The 18,249-nt window shown below is 33.7% G+C and overlaps 1 protein-coding gene across 1 annotated transcript in view; it reads right to left on the bottom strand.

Moving 5' to 3' along the window:
• The window catches only part of LOC107734346 (peripheral-type benzodiazepine receptor-associated protein 1-like), a 64,810-nt gene that overhangs the window by 27,829 nt on the left and 18,732 nt on the right, over nucleotides 1–18,249 (bottom strand). Inside the window, exons 7-17 of the mRNA XM_016546280.1 lie at nucleotides 17,918–18,001; nucleotides 17,739–17,828; nucleotides 17,064–17,186; nucleotides 16,820–16,924; nucleotides 15,307–15,357; nucleotides 14,358–14,378; nucleotides 12,173–12,353; nucleotides 9,904–9,981; nucleotides 5,597–5,817; nucleotides 2,361–2,467; nucleotides 2,051–2,160 (exon numbers count right to left, since the gene is read on the bottom strand). Of these exons, the coding sequence (XP_016401766.1) occupies nucleotides 2,051–2,160; nucleotides 2,361–2,467; nucleotides 5,597–5,817; nucleotides 9,904–9,981; nucleotides 12,173–12,353; nucleotides 14,358–14,378; nucleotides 15,307–15,357; nucleotides 16,820–16,924; nucleotides 17,064–17,186; nucleotides 17,739–17,828; nucleotides 17,918–18,001 (1,171 nt within the window). The remainder of the gene's footprint in view (nucleotides 1–2,050; nucleotides 2,161–2,360; nucleotides 2,468–5,596; nucleotides 5,818–9,903; nucleotides 9,982–12,172; nucleotides 12,354–14,357; nucleotides 14,379–15,306; nucleotides 15,358–16,819; nucleotides 16,925–17,063; nucleotides 17,187–17,738; nucleotides 17,829–17,917; nucleotides 18,002–18,249) is intronic.

Below are 18,249 nucleotides of genomic sequence, written 5' to 3'. Positions count from 1 at the left end.
GGTATGTTATCCCTCGATAACAACCGGTAAAAGCTGATAACACAGGCTCATCTGGGTAACTGAAGTTGGCACTATACTCTTGCTAGGAAAATGTTTTCTTGGTGGAAGCTTTGCGTTTGGTTAGCTAATAAAATATTAAAACTCAATTCAATATTATGTGTACAATTATTTAATTATGTCATCCTGGTATTGCGAACTCGCTCTCTCGTTTCATACAAACGCAGCTGCTGCCATTTTGCGACGATTGTTTTGTACACTGTAATGGATTATAAGATAACTAAAGCCGGGCTCACACTGTGCGATTTTTTACAAGTCCTTTAGAATTGTACTTGTCAGACTGTACGAACATGATGATCATGTCACACTGTGGGATCTCAGTTGTCATTAAGTTGTCAAGACGCGTTAAAAACGGGTGCGCGCAAGAAAACTTGTCCGGAGTTTTACCTTATCAACCCATGTACATTCAGTGACTGCGAGCTGCATTGCACGCGGGGCTGTAATGTTGGCTATCATTAAAAGTATATGAATGGCGGCAATACCGTTGTTTTTAAGAAGAATAACGTAAGCAGCACTACACACCCACATGAAAACAGCAGCGCAACCGGTGTTTATCATAGCAAAAGCAACGTATCACGAATTCCGTGAGATGAGGACAAGAGCGCCGGAGTTTATGCGGTTAGAAGAAATCTCTAACATTAATTCTGATCATGGTTTGTCTTGAAAAACAAAGACAGTTTGACGTTCGTTGTAGGAGAAGTCACACTGCAGGACTGTGCGCCAAATCTTCTGACACTGTCAGAATTTCGTCGGAGGTCAAATTTGATCGCAATGGCCATTAATTGGCTGTCGGTAAACATGTCAAACTAACGATCAAAGACTACAGATTTTAGCCTAGGATTATAGGAATCTTTTAGGATTTTCAAAATTTGTCTCAGACGACTAAATTGTGGCCAAAATCGCACAGCGTGAGCCAGGCTTAAACTGGTGAGATTTTAAAACAGTTTTGTCTTATATCAATATCTTTTATCGCCATAAGTATGTGGTGAAATGTTGTGTGATAAGTGGTATGACAGCACCGTATCCCTTAAATGTCCGTTTAGTTTGAACTTGCCACAAACTGCTGTGTTCACGGAAGCTTTGCTTTCAAATATTTCAGATCAAATCTCTGCTTCGCATCGGGGTCCTGATCACCCTGTCGGGGGTTATTCTGCAATAACAATCGCCTACATTATCCCTTACTTAAACTAGATTTTTTGAAGTTTAGAAGTGAGAACTGAATTAGATTTTTACATTTTCTTACCAAAACTGTGATGAGAAGTACACACACACACAATGCATATACAGTATATATGTTTATATCTATACATTTATGAAAAAAACTATTTTACTATTTTTTACATAAATCAATGATTTAAAAAAATTGTTAAAAAAATTAATTAAAAAAATTTATAAAATATATTTTATAAATATACATATATTTTCAGCATTTATGAAAAACAAATGTATTATTCATTACAAAAAACAATGATTTAAATGTAAAGTAAAAACATTAATACAAATATATCATAAATACTTATTTTTCAACATTTATGAAAACCAATTTTATCATTCATTAAATCAATTATTTAAAAAAATGTAAAAACATTAATAAAAATATTATAAATATATATTTTCAGCTTTTATGAAAAAGTATTTTATTACTTATTAAAAATCAATGATTAATTTTTTTTTTACAAATGTTACAAAATGTAAACAATACTGAATTACACATACTGAATGATCACTACAAAAGAAAGCAACAAGCTAAAAAGTCAGCTCACTTGTCTGTTTTTAACCATGATAATTAAAAATAAATACCTATTTCTGATAAACTTCTGCGGTCTGTTTTTGTGTGTGTGTGTTTGTGCATCCTTCTGGAAATTTGAACATTAAATTTTTTCTTGCTCCACACACCAGAAGATATGCTGGTCTCATTTGAGTGCAACAATTAAAGAATAATAAAGTAATAAAATAGTAAAAAGTAATACAACATTTTAATAAATAAACTCACCCTCATAGAAGCCGTCATCATCCATGTCTCCATAGACGTAAATGTACTCCCCTGCTGTGAGGGGCAGCTCGACCTCTGGGTTATCATTAGGACCATCATAGGGATTGTAACTGCATTTAGACAATAAAACAAACCTCCATTTAAAGTGTCATTTGATCGATGTTAAGATATTTTCCTACTTTAATATGCAGAAACAACTGTATCATTCAAGCAAACCATTCATAGGTTGATTTTCTCCACGACACTGCAGTTCAGCACATGCTGTAAACTCCTAAGCACAAATCAATAAATTAAGTTTAATGCTGTTTACCTGTAACGTGCGATGAAGACCTGGAGTTTTGCTGCTCCTTTAGTGACCGAATACGGCGCTGGAGAAACGTCAACGTCCAACTCCTCAACTTCACTAGCAGTGTCCACCTGAAACACACATCAACACACACTCAGAATATTGAACAGATGACTGAAATAAGAGCATTGAATGCATGAAACAGGTTTTATGTCTTTTTAAAATGTACATTTACCAGCCAACAATTAGGTAATGAGATTACCAAACCAGTACATCTCAAACTTGTGGGTTGTGAAAAAAGGGTCGTAAATGAGTTCTAATATGGTACCAGGGCTATTAACATTTAAAAAAAAAAATTGAATACTCTATAAGATGGTTTTAAAGTATCTTCGGTGAAAAGGGCCAAGTATAAGAAGACATAGAGTTTTAAGAGGGTTCTATGTAATATTTTTTTTGTTTGTTGAGCCTTTGTCTAAAAACAATTTTCTACCTTATGCGGATAGACAAAGCTTTTGAATTTAAATCTGAATTAGAATTAAAATAAATATTGACTGAAATAAAATATAAAAAAGCTAAGAAAAAAAAAACAACAACAACAAAACTAATTATTTTATTTTAAAAAGTTGCCAAGGAAACATTTCTCATTTTCATTTTGTTAAACTAAAACTGAAATAAAAAAATAAAAACTATATAGACATTTAAAAAAACTAAAAAAATGTAATTACTATAACTTTAAAATTAAAATTAAAATGCAAATATAAAATATAAAAATATATTCAAATTATCAATTAAAAAATAATCTCAATGACACTAAAATAACACTGTATGGTACAGCAGGAAAAACACTGCTAAATCTAAATAATATAATGCAACTTAGCATATAATTGTGCATAGTTAGGATAGTAAAATCAATAGGCTGATCAACTTTTAATGAAAAGGAAGAACACACAACCCAGTTGATTTTTTGTTGTTGTCTTTCCAATCAAATGCAACGTTATCAATCTAATTACAAAGAAGTCAACATGGACAGATTGCATGACACCCTCATCTTCAAAAACATTTGACTAAGTCACTAAAAACCAATAAAAACTATACATGCATTGTGCTCATTTACTTAAAAAGACAAAAATTGTCCAATACCAGCATCTCACATTATGCAGCACATGTAGAATCTTCATTAGTAAATAATAATTACAGGTCTGTGGTTTGTTAAACTTGCAGAGTCATCATCTAGATATAGTGCTGCTGTGAGTAAGAAGTAAATGGATTCATGCAGGCAGTATTTATAGCTCAAGGGTAAAACCTTTTATGGATAATCACTTACAACTACTACAACCGTCACAATCCAGCAGCACTGCACAGGATTATCTCACTGAATATCAGCTTTAGACAGCTGCACGCGCACCGCGAGCGCCTGCACTCTGACCTGGGAACAGTTTTTAACTTCACAGCTAAAGCTCAAACAAACGCTCCCAGGTAAACTCATTCATGAAATCGAACCCAGACAGAACCCAACAAATGATCTGTATTCTAGACGATTCTACATAAAAATAATTCAGCAAAAGAAATAGCTCTGTAACTTCTCTGTAATAGCTCTATAAGTTCTTTGTTTAGCGGTTTAAGACATTCTGAAGTCCCAGTTCATGTCAAAAAGGTTACCAACTTCTGTACTAGACACATGCACTCATAAGCAGTGTTTTTTAATATCATTAATATACTATTGTAGTATTTATTATATTTTGGATAAAATTAATTATTTTTTTTTTCTGTTACATATATTTTTTTTTCTGTTTATATATATATAATATAAACTATAATATAATTATTTTCTTATTTTAATTTTACAGTTTTTAGTTATTTTATTTTTGTCATTTTTATTTATTTTATTTATTTATTGTTTTTATAGTATTCTATTTTGAATTCTTTTTTATTTTTTATTTTTCAGTTTTTATTTTTAATTATATTTTAATTTTGAAGTTTGAGTAAGTTCATTGTTTTTGTCATTTAAATGATTTTTTTTTTTATTTAAATTTTTTTTTTTTTTTTTAATATATGTCTATTTATTTATTATTTTATGTATTTTTTATGTCTATGTATTTAATATTATATATCAATATTTGAACTACAACTATTTTTGTTATTTCGCTTTAAAAATGTCTATTTAGTTTTTAATCATTTTTATTTCCATTTTAGTTTTAGTGATTTTAATCATTTTTTATATTTTTTTTTCAAAAAGTTTTGCTGACCCCTGTACTGGACACGTGCAGTTTTATTGCAGTAGTATTAATATAATATTATAGTGTTTTGTTGTATTTTCAATTCACTTTTATTCCCCCCCCCCATTTTTTATATTTTTTATTTAATTACATTTTTATTTCAGTTTCAGTCATTCTGTTATTTGTCATTTTTATTAGTTTTTTATGGCTTTGTAGTTTTTATTTCAGTTTTAGACGTTTTAGTACTTGAACTTAAACGAAAATGAGAAATGTTGCCTTACTAAAATAAAAAAAGTTCTTATTTTATTTCATTTAACATTTATTTCAATTACCATAAATGTTTTTTTTTACAGTTTTAGTTAAAGGGGTCATATGATGCGATTTCAATTGTACCTTTCTCTTTGGAGTGTTACAAGCTCTTGGTGCATAAAGAAGATCTGTAAAGTTGCAAAGACTAAAGTCTCAAATCCAAAGAGATATTCTTTATAAAAGTTAAGAGTCAACCACGCGCGATACGCAACGCGTAAAAAGACTGTATAAGTCAGTCATTATAATGCGTAATTATGTCCCCACTGGATGCAACAAATGCCTAGTTTGTAATGGGTTTTAATGTTTTTTTCTCGTCTCTCCGGCCGGGAGACGGCATCACAGTATGGTGAGGGGCGTAACATTTCCGTCACATGCTTGAGGTATTCAGCCAATCACAACGCACTGGATAGCTGGCCAATCAGAGCACACCTCGCTTTTCAGACTGATGAGCTTTGTAAAAATCGACGCGTTTCAGAAAGGCGGGGCATAGAGGAGAAACAATAATGTACAGTATGTGGAAAATAATGTGTTTTTTTTACTTTAAACCGCATAAACACATTTCATTACACCAAATACACAAAATAATGTTTTTTTTAGCAACATCATATGACCCCTTTAATGATAACAACACTAATCCAGATGTCTAATAAACCACTGTATTGTATGCTACCATTGTATGTTACTCTTTTTGCATCTGTTAAATGCATACATGTAAACACTGGTCGTTCCTCTCACCTCATGTGTAGGGCTGGCCTTTCGGGGACTGGCCGGGTGAGATCCAGCGGATTTGGGTGAGAGGTGAGTGGTCTCAGATCTGGGTGGTGTAGGGCTGGACGTGGAGCCGGACTTCATGCTGATGGTGGGCAGCTCTCGGTGTTTGACGGTCGGTGAGCGTTCAGGACGTGAGAGTTCAGCCGCGTGTGGAGTGGAGCCCGTCCGCAAAACTGCAGCCACATCTAACACGCAACGATTGCAGAGAAATACAACTTAAAATAATGCTGATCATAAATGATTTTTATTATAAAAACAGCTTTATATCAAAATGAGAAGTCTACGCTATGTCCTAGGGATGCACCAATATATCTGCCAATAATCGGTATCGGCTGATAAAAGCAATTATCTGCACTATCAGCCATCAGCCGATTGTTAACAAACAGCCGATGATCAGGGCCGATTATATCATGTCAATCAAACGGGGGCAGAAAAACTTGTCAGACAGCAATTTGCATGAAGAAAATGTTTCCTGCGTCGAGTTTAGGGCTGCCCAAGTTAAAGCAATAATAACGCATTAACGCAACTAACGGGTTCTATTCCACCAAACATTTTGTGTAACACGCCTCCCAACCAATAATCGCAAAGAGCTTTGTGCTGTTACTTCTAATAAGAAACAAAGTCTCAGCTCTCAAATATGTCCATTTAATCACAAAATTGTAACAATAAATGCCATTTTGATGCTCTTTAAAGTGTCGCGACAGAAGGCTGTAGCCGCTTTAGTTCAAGCGGAGTCTCTTCCACTTACAAGTTATAGCGTGAAGTGAACATGAATGAACATCAGAAGGTGTTGAACGATACAGTACAACTTATTGAAATCTATGATGTCTCATCTAATCGCTCAATCTGCGTTTCAACTGAAGGAACATCAAATAAAACAACTTGTGAACAGTACGTCACTTAACATTGCATTTGCCCCAGGAAAGTTACCCAGAGTTTATTTACTGTTAATCATATATGTATGTTTGAATAAATCTGTCATAAAGACAAGTTTTATTAAAACTCCCTTATGTGCAATTGGGTTATGTTTTTATTTGAGTGTGATTATTATATATGAAAATAAATAGCATTGAATATAACAGATTTGTTGTTAATTTTAACCTCTAATATTCTGTACCAAATGAGAAGGTTCCCTGTATAATTTACAGCATTAATTGAGAGAGATTTTTTTCCTTTAAGAAAACTAAACTATCGGTACGGGCAGATATCATTGTGAATAATCGGTTATTGGTATCAGCTGAGAAATGTAGTATCAGTGCATCCCTAGTGCTGTCCTCAATAAGACAGTGATAAAAGCATGCATATGTGTCTGTGCACAGATGTGGGATAATGCTTTGAGCTGCGGTTTACATGCATGTGTTTATGTGTCTAGTCGACCCCTGTGATCTACAGGTTAGAATCAGGGTTGATTAAATGAAAAGCATCTGCTTGCATAAGGGTCACAACCCCCGTCGCTATGAGACTACAGTAGAAATCACTCTTTGACCATCACCTCCTCCCTCTGCTCACATTCATGCACAGACTGCCTGCTATAAAATGTCATTTTAATTGAGCATTTTGATCTGCAGCTTTAACAGAATTCATTAGAAAGAAGCAAATAAAAATGCAAAAATGCATAGCAGTGCATGTTAACATTTAAACATGCTGTTATTTGTGTGATAAACATAATAATGCATCCAGACCTGTGGCAGAAGATCAGGACTATGTTCATAATGGAGTACTTAATTGTGATAAATTGCTCTTTTGTATTGTATTTATTATTATTTTTTTAAAAAGTGGTAGATCCTTCAGGAATTTCATGCACATTTTTTTCAGGATTGTATGATGAATATAAAGTTCAAAGGGACAGCATTTAAACTGACAGTAAAGACTTTTATAATGTTCCAAAAGATTTCTATTTCAAATAAATGCTGTTCTTTTGAACTTTAAATTAATCAAGAATCATGAAAAATAAAATGTATCACAGTTTCCAAAAATATAAAGCAGCACAACTGTTTTCAACATTGATAATAATCAGAAATGTTTCTTGAGCAGCAAATCAGCATATTAGTATGATTTCTGAAGATCATGTGACACTTAAGACTGGAGTAATGATGCTGAAAATTCAGCTTTACATCACAGAAATAAATTTCATTTTACAATATATTCACATAGAAAACAGCTATTTTAAATTGTAATAATATAAATGCCATTTTGATGCTCTTTAAAGTGTCGCGACAGAAGGCTGTAGCCGCTTTAGTTCAAGCGGAGTCTCTTCCACTTACAAGTTATAGCGTGAAGTGAACATGAATGAACATCAGAAGGTGTTGAACGATACAGTACAACTTATTGAAATCTATGATGTCTCATCTAATCGCTCAATCTGCGTTTCAACTGAAGGAACATCAAATAAAACAACTTGTGAACAGTACGTCACTTAACATTGCATTTGCCCCAGGAAAGTTACCCAGAGTTTATTTACTGTTAATCATATATGTATGTTTGAATAAATCTGTCATAAAGACAAGTTTTATTAAAACTCCCTTATGTGCAATTGGGTTATGTTTTTATTTGAGTGTGATTATTATATATGAAAATAAATAGCATTGAATATAACAGATTTGTTGTTAATTTTAACCTCTAATATTCTGTACCAAATGAGAAGGTTCCCTGTATAATTTACAGCATTAATTGAGAGAGATTTTTTTCCTTTAAGAAAACTAAACTATCGGTACGGGCAGATATCATTGTGAATAATCGGTTATTGGTATCAGCTGAGAAATGTAGTATCAGTGCATCCCTAGTGCTGTCCTCAATAAGACAGTGATAAAAGCATGCATATGTGTCTGTGCACAGATGTGGGATAATGCTTTGAGCTGCGGTTTACATGCATGTGTTTATGTGTCTAGTCGACCCCTGTGATCTACAGGTTAGAATCAGGGTTGATTAAATGAAAAGCATCTGCTTGCATAAGGGTCACAACCCCCGTCGCTATGAGACTACAGTAGAAATCACTCTTTGACCATCACCTCCTCCCTCTGCTCACATTCATGCATAGACTGCCTGCTATAAAATGTCATTTTAATTGAGCATTTTGATCTGCAGCTTTAACAGAATTCATTAGAAAGAAGCAAATAAAAATGCAAAAATGCATAGCAGTGCATGTTAACATTTAAACATGCTGTTATTTGTGTGATAAACATAATAATGCATCCAGACCTGTGGCAGAAGATCAGGACTATGTTCATAATGGAGTACTTAATTGTGATAAATTGCTCTTTTGTATTGTATTTATTATTATTTTTTTAAAAAGTGGTAGATCCTTCAGGAATTTCATGCACATTTTTTTCAGGATTGTATGATGAATATAAAGTTCAAAGGGACAGCATTTAAACTGACAGTAAAGACTTTTATAATGTTCCAAAAGATTTCTATTTCAAATAAATGCTGTTCTTTTGAACTTTAAATTAATCAAGAATCATGAAAAATAAAATGTATCACAGTTTCCAAAAATATAAAGCAGCACAACTGTTTTCAACATTGATAATAATCAGAAATGTTTCTTGAGCAGCAAATCAGCATATTAGTATGATTTCTGAAGATCATGTGACACTTAAGACTGGAGTAATGATGCTGAAAATTCAGCTTTACATCACAGAAATAAATTTCATTTTACAATATATTCACATAGAAAACAGTTATTTTAAATTTTAATAATATTTCACTGTTTTTGCTGTATTTTGATCAAATAAAGCAGACTTGGTGAGCAGAACAGACTTCTATCAGAAACATTAAAAAAAAAAAATTAATTATTCCAAACTTTTGACTGGTAGTGTATGTATAAGCATTACTGCAAAAATAATGTAAGTAATATGCTAGTAAACCATTCTGAACATAGTCAATCAAGCAGCAGCTCAGAAATTCTGATTGATCCATCAGAATAAAGCAGCCAATCATTTCCTCACAAAGCTGAGAGACATGCAACGTGCTACCAACTGCGTAAGTGATCATATGACGAAAACAAAACCAAACCTATGCTAACAAGGTGAGATCTGCAAACAGTACCACCGTCAACACATAAAATGTCAATCAAATCACAAAGCGGTTCAGGTTAGGGGTGGGCGCTATATTTTGTCATATCGCCCAGCTCTAGCTCAGGACTGATCATATTAAACTCTTCATGGATGTGACCACTGCCACCCACTGCTCACTACACGGACACACTCCATGTGTTATTCATGCAAGCGGACATGTGACGTCACAGCCTAGAACCAAACTGAATTCAATAGTACCAGGCTCGGAGGCATCACAGAGGGCTTCATTACCCTCCAAACTCCAGAACGCGATGTCTTCCCATGAGGCATTTGTGCCTGGAAAAAGAGGGGATAATGAAGACGCAATCCACTTATGGATCTCAGACACTCATTCTTAGGCTGTGCTCCAAAACCAGATGAGCTGCCGACCTAGACATCATAGGTGTGATCTGACACAAAAGCTAAGCAGCAATACTATGTTACCTTAAAAGACAGCTTGTTTTGGCCATGTTCTATGGCAACATACTGTAGTGTGTAGGCAAACCCAGAATGCATTACGATGGAAAAAAATCAAGAGAAACTATAACTACTATAGATATACAACTGTTACAAATTTTGGGGTCGGTAAGATTTTTAAATGTTTTTAAAAAGAATCTCTTCTGCTCACCAAGGCTGCAGTTATTTGATCAGAAATACAGTAAAAACTAGGGATGCACGATATTATCGGATATTATTGGACCAATATCGGAATCGGCCGTAAATGGCTTTAAATGTAAATATCGGCATCGGCCCGATATGAAAAATGGTATTTAGACTGCGTTTCTGTTTGTGTAAAATCATGAGTATGTTTTGATTTAAAGGTCAGAAGCTATAGCTTACATGAACAAAAAAAAATCACAAACATGACACTTTAAATAATTTTATATATACTGATTTATTCATTAATGTGTAATATGTTATATATTTTAAACAAATTATGAGCTCTAAAAGATTTTCATTTTTACAACTCTTTTGCTTTAGATCATTTACAAATGTTAAATCATAAAACAAAATGTTAAGGTTACCACTGCATCTTTCTGAAAAAAAAAATGCAGTGATTAATATATAGTTTATTTATAGTTATTTTCAAATCTTCAATGTACTGTCATTATAAAATAACTTTATTATTGTTTATTTAATTCTAACGAATAAGTTCTTGTTAAAAACTAACCAAAATGAAAAATAAATATATATCCGTATCGGCATCAGCTATCGGCCAAAATGAGTTGAAAATTATCGGCATATCGGATATCGGCAAAAATCCAATATCGTGCATCCCTAGTAAAAACTGTAATATTATGAAATATTTTTACATTTTGAAATAGCTGGTTGCTATTTGAATATATTTTAAAATGAAATTTAAATCTGTGATGCAAAGCTGAATTTTCAGCATCATTACTCCAGTCTTCAGTGTCACATGATCCTTCAGAAATCATTCTAATATGCTGATTCGCTGCTCAAGAAGCATTTCTCATTATTATCAAAGTCGAAAACAGTTGTGATGCCCAATGATTTTGTGGTAAACATGATACATTTATCTTTGATGAATTAAGTTCAAAAGAACAACATTTATTTGAAACGGATATCGTTTGTAACATTAAAAATGTCTTTACTGTCACTTTGATCAATTTAATGCATCCTTGCGAAATAAAAGTATTAATTTCTTTCCAAAAAAATAAAAAAATAAAATCTTATTGGCCCCAAACTTACAGTATTTACCAAAAGTACATGTTGAGTACTGAATATAATCTAAATAAAAAACACTAAATCAATCTGATTAAAAAAGTAATTGTTTTTGCTGCATATTAGTATAATGGTTATGCGCATTATTAACTTAGAAACTAATGATAATGTCAAACTCCACTGGAATCAACTCTGTGCTATACATATAAAAGTGTTGCTGCCTATGTAGAGCGTTTCAAATCATTCACATAACTGGCTGCATTTCATTGAGGATGCTGAGACTTATGCCTATGTAGACAGCGAGCTCACTAGGCTTTAGTCTGCTGTTTTATCTTACATCAGTGGACCGACGCACATGACCAATCTCTGATGCTGCAGTTCATAAAAACTATCACAACAAACTACACTGCAAAACACCAACAAAATAGTGGATTGAGGATGTAAAACAGCAGCCGGTTTTGCAGCATTCATCTCTAGGTACAGAGCTGAAAGGAAAACCCGCCGCTTTTGTTTCGGTCTACATGTACAACAGGAATCAACAGGACAGGAACTCAGTTATTCAAGAATCAATACTTGCACAGCAGTTTCATGTGCTCAGAGAAACAAATTGGCCACAAAAATCTCTCTCAGCAATAGTAAAGCATAACAGCGACACACAACGCTTCAATAAACAGCCTTGAACCAAACCAATCAGCTGCCAAATAAATCAACAACATTACAAACTTGGATCTGATGCAAAACCCTTACTTAAGATCTGAAAGGATACAAAAGGATCTGTTATCTGTTGGGTAATATTTTAGCATACCGGTCTCACTGGACAGGCCGACCCCATTGGTCAGCTGGGTAAGGCTGGGGCTGGACAGCAGGTCGGGGCCCGACAGGTCGATCTTTGAGGCCTGAACCCTGAATTTATCCAGTTCCTGTGACAGCATCCCAAACTGCTCGCTCTGACTGCGGCATTTCTCCTCCAGCTCCCGGACTTTTGCCTACACACAGGATCGATATTAATATGCAAATATTAGTTAATATATATGCGCTGCATTCAAGAAATGCAGATGCTATTAATCAGCCAATGCGATGAATGATGCACATGTGGGATTAGCCAATCAGAGCATGTGATGATGCGATGAAGATGACATCATCTATAATTGTGTCAAATTATACATTATTCATCTAAATGAAAATATCTAACTCAGAAGTCAATCTGAGCTCTCAGTTTTTTGGTTTTCAAGACATTTTTGTGAACTTCAGTGGGAGGTGCTCTCAAAAACTAAAAAATTAACACTAAATGAATTTGAGAAGAGTTTGAGTCTATAAAAATAATCTTAAAAAAAATATTTATCATCTTTTAACAAATTGTTAAAGAAAACACATCTTATGGAGGTGCAAATTAAGGAAAAAATCTATAACTGTATACTCACAATATTATTTATCATGCAACAGATGAAAATCACAAGTCTGAAGTTTATTGTGAAGTGTCTGTGGTCCATTCAAATCATTAACCATAAGCGCTACTTAGTTTGGAATATTTTAATAATTCTCATTTGTTAATATTTGTGTTACTGAAAGCTAAACCCTAAAATCATAAAAACCTGGTGTGTAGGTTTTCTAGATAACAAAATTAATACTACATCTATAATATTACTGATATACAAAATGCACAGTCTTGCAAGCTGTTTTTTTATGAAAGCATCATACAATAAAGACAATAAAGGTTCAAAAACAAATAAACTTTTTGTTTAAATGTATAATTAAAATCTTGAATCTGATCAGTAACAGCACATCCCACCTTGAGAAAATATATGGCTGTTTGGAATAATTTTCATTCATTTTAATAGTTCTCACATATGTTAATATTTGTGTTGATGAAACTTAAAACCTAGAAAATCATAAAAACCTGGTACGTAGGTTTTCTAGATAACAATATTAATACGAATTATGTCTGCTGTAATCACATGAAACATGCACAGACTTTGTAAAAAAGCATTTTGCAAGAAAATAAATCATCATTAACAATTAAACATATATATATATATATATATATATATATAATTTATCATCAGGTGAAAATCGTAAGTCTGATCAGTAACAGCAAACCTCACCACAACAAAAATATATATTTTGAAAAAAAAAAAAAAAGATTATTTATTGTTTGGGGGTTTGTTCAAATCACTAATAATAAGTGCTAATTATATATACAGACTATTTTAATAGTTTTTACATTTGTTAAGATTTGTGCTACTGAAACCTAAAAAAAACAAAAAACAAAATCATAAAAAACTGGTGTGTAGCTTTTATAGAAAACTACATCAACACATTGAGTCTGCTATAATCACCACATGATATATGCAGTCTTTGTAAAAAAAAGCATCTTGCAACACAATAAAGCTTCATAAACAAAGCAGTGAGTGAAAAGGAGGTAAGCAGTGCAATGGAAAGAGGTTAAAGCCATTTTACTGAGTGTAAAATACAAGTGTGTAGTAAAAGCATTAAAAACTCAAGAGTCTGAGAGAGTAAGGCGAGCTAGTTTCACTTCCGGCTCTGTGGTTCAGTTTCCTGGCACACTGAGAGCACAAGGCTCAAAAACACACACACACACACACACTGGCCGACTGTCACTTATTCAGTCACTGCTCAAACTCTAAAAATAAAGGGTTTCCTGTAAAACTCTCACCTCAAAAGTCTACATGTCACATTCAAACTTTTAAGTGTCACATTTAATGTTAAGATATTAAATAGAAAATACTCCGCAAAATGCATTAGCACACTGCAACACAAAAAGCTGATCAGCTCCAGCTAATAAAACTAAACTTTTAGCAGTGTTTCTGGCCCTGTTGCACTTATTTGAGTGCTAAAACCTTGTCTAGTTGAGAAAACCTTCTTGCATAAACCACACACACACACACGCGCGCGCGCGCGCGCAAGCTCTAGAAACTAAAGTTAAGTTGGCTCTAAAGGGCCGAATGAATGTGTTTGAGCGGGCCTGATACCTGCATGCAGTCCAGTGTATTCTGGTTAGCGGCCAACAAAACACAAAGTATAGGACAGAAAGAGAGAGAGGAAACATCATGCATTTCAAAAGCAGTCAGAGCAGATATTACATTAGATTATTAAATGCTGCAGTCCAGGACCTGTTGAACCACATCACTGTTGAGCGCATCTATAGCCTTGAGACTCAAAATGCACAAAAACAAGAGCGTTATGAAGTTATTTTTAAGTTTCAAGGTACTAGAGTGAAACGCTTCATATGGCATTTTTTCCAAATCAAATGCAAGGACAGTCATGCAAAAAATCTGAGCAGTACACACTCAAAAAACAATCAGGAACATGCTTGCAACATCAAGATCAAGGGTTAGATTCCCTCTGATACTGATATAGTATAAAGGTCAAATGCAATGTGAGTCACTTTGGACAAAAGAAAGAAAATTACTGCTTTGAGCACTATGCATGCCTTGTTGAATGAGTATTTATTTTATTTTATTTCATACTGCATATTTATTTTATTACAATTATTTAATTTTATCAAAATTCGAATAGATGCTATGGCAATATTGTATGCAAAACAACTCAAAGTACTTAAAAAAGAAAAAAGAAAAATGGGACTAGTAGGTAAACAGGGCCCTCTGCAGGTTGCAGATACAATCATCAGTGATGCAGTTTAAAGAGAGAAAGAGGAAATGCAACACATCAAACAGGAAGTGCACACGCTGTACTCTACCAGCTCTCTGTGCAATACGAGCTGCACCAGATCCTGAGAAAGACACAATTCAGTTAAACAACACACAAATACACAATCATTAAAACCCCGAGCATTATAAACACAGTCGGTTTCTATCATCCACTCATCACAGCTCCTTAGCTAATGCACTTTAAATGGTTCATTTAACAAGAAACTAACATGACAAAAACAAACACAAAGCAACGAGATGTGAAACTCACCTCCAGCATTTGCACGACACCTTCATGTTCTCTTTTAGCAAATAACTGAGCCTGCCGAACCAGAAGACACTCTTAAACACAAAATCATGCTGTAACAACATTACAAAACACTAGTAGCGGAGATGAAAAACTGCTTGTAACTGGAAAGTGGATTAAATTGACAAATTAATAACCATCTACATTAATCAATTCATATGAATTAAATAACCAACTAGTTTAATAAGACTCAGAGGCAGAGAATTGGCTCTTTTGGCATTTACATTTACACTTATTCATTTAGCAGATTTGCAATTTGTCACAGAGCCAACAAAAAATAATAATTAAAACATTTAATAGAACGCTTTTAGCAAATAATATGTAATAATAATTTAAATTATGCCTTTAAATGTATTAATTTAGCAGGTGCTTTTATCTAAAAGAATTAATGAGGGACATAAGCAATTTGTCACAGAGCCAAATATTTAAGGAATTACATTTTAGCAAAATTTAATAAACAATAAATAACCATTTACATTATACACTTACATTTATTCACTTAGCAGATGCTTTTATCCAAAGTGACTTACAAATGAGGAGCATAAGCAATGTCACAGAGCCAAAATAAATAATCAAAAATATGAGTAACACTACAAAAAGGTTCATTAGTTAACATTAGTTAACTAGGCATGAACAATACTTCTACAGCATTTATTAATCTTAGCTGATGTTAATTTCAACATTCCTAATGCATTATTAAAATCAAAAGCTGTGCTTGTTCACATTAGTTGATACACTGTGAATTAACATGAACTAACAATGAACGACTGTATTTTCATTAACTAACATTAACAAAGATGAATAAATACTGTAATAAATGTATTGTTCATTGTTTGTTCATGTTAGTTAATACATTAACTAATGAAACCTTATTGTGAAGTGTTACCAAAATATGAATAAATAAAATTGTAATAAATAATATAATAATAAATAATAATTTATATAATTTAAATGTTTTAAAATCCAAACACAATTTTAGTAAATAATAATAATAACAACAATAATAATAATAGCCAATAATATATATATATATAGTATATATACAGTATATATATATATATATATATATATATATTAGGATCAAAACTGTGACTTGACAAAAAAATTGTTTGTCAGCTGTACAATTTATCATGCTCTGACAGTGAGAGGCAAGTAAAGATTGGATCACTACCACACATATATTTTTCTCCTGAAATATCCAAGAATGATTCTGGGTGTAATAGAAGTACAGCTTTATCCACAGCATTTGTGGCATAATGTCAGTGGCTTTTGTATAAAACTTTGACACTATGGTCTAACCAGGCATGACATGTTGACATGATGTCAACTCAGATGAATACGCAAGAAATGTGATTCATCACACAACCCTTGATTAGAACCAAATGTTAACAGATCATCAGGGTTTGCATTCAGGAATACAAAGCACAAACAGTCCTATATTAAATTCCCATTACTGTGATAACGATGTGCAACCTACCCGCTGGAGTCGCTTGATCTCATCCTGTTTGAACTTGAGGATAGCCAGTGCCTGCTCATGCTCCAATTCCAGCTGCTGCCTGCGCTCAGCGACCTCTCGCATGTGCTGCCATCGCGCACACACACACACGCACACACACACACACACACACACACACACACACACACACACAAATATACAAACCGATTACACACCGAATGCAATGTGAACATGTTGAGAAACGGATGAAATGAGAGAGTTTTACCTTTAGGACCTGCTCTAGGTTCTCCAGCTTTGCACGGAGTCGCTGGTTCTCCTCCAGAACTGAACTATGCTGAGCGTTCAAAACACAGAGCTGTTCCTTTAGCTCCTCATTTTCAGCCTGCGACTACAGAAACACACAGTTTACACTGACCTTTAACAGCCAGAGGGAGCATAAACACACTTGAAGGAATAGTTCACCTAGAAATGAAACTTTGCTGAAAATGTGCTCACACTGAGGCCATACAAGACGTAGATGAGTTTGTTTCTTCATCAGATTTGGAGAAATGTAGTTTTTCACTAGAGGAAGCGTTATTATGGATTATGGACTCGTATTTTAGCTACTATTTAAAGTTAAATACATATTAATGATGGATTTGTTTCTTACAAACATGCAGCTTTTGGCTTCAGAAGACATTAACTGATGGACTGGAGTGCTGTGGATTACTTGTGGATTATTGTGATGTTTTTATCAGCTGTTTGGACTCTCATTCTGACTGCACCCATTCACTGCAGAGCATCCATTGCTGAGACACTGATGCAATGCTACATTTCTCCAAATCTGATGAAGAAACAAACTCATCCTAATCTTTGATGGCCGGAGGGTGAGTTAATTTTCAGCAAATCTTAATTTTTGTGTGAACTATTCCTTTAATTTTTTAATATAACAATGTTTCACCTGGTCGAGCAGCTGAGCCTTTCTCCTGAGGAGTTCTGCCTCCTCCACTAAGTGCTCATTTCTGCTGCGCTCGTCCACTAGCTGGTTCTCCTGTGAACACACACACACGCAGCATGTCTTCCAGCCTGACATGCAGGAGATATGAACTGTAAGCATTAAAATATTAGAAAAACACTCACCAAATCGAGACATCGTTTTTGTCTCTTCCGCACCTCATGCTCAAGAACTTCACATTCTTTCCTCTTCTTGCCCAACTCACTTTCCTGCAGAAACATCGCGCAACATGTTCAGAAACATGGATATGTTCATCAAATTAAAAGAAAACCTTTGCAGTCATTCATGATTACTGAGCAAGGGAAAAAAAAAAAAATATATATATGCTAGAAAAATTCTCTATCCACTAAAAGATTAAAATTTTTTAATATGAATTAAAAAAAAAAAAAAAAAAAGGAAGCCCATCTGAATTAGGACATTTAGGCTATCCATCTAATAGTAGCCTACCAAAATCTTA

Source organism: Sinocyclocheilus rhinocerous, unplaced genomic scaffold (genome assembly GCF_001515625.1).
Source record: "Sinocyclocheilus rhinocerous isolate Xijiao unplaced genomic scaffold, SAMN03320098_v1.1 scaffold370, whole genome shotgun sequence".
Classification (NCBI taxonomy): domain Eukaryota; kingdom Metazoa; phylum Chordata; class Actinopteri; order Cypriniformes; family Cyprinidae; genus Sinocyclocheilus; species Sinocyclocheilus rhinocerous.
Note: the sequence above shows the minus strand (reverse complement) of the source record. Positions and strands in the feature narration are given on the sequence as shown.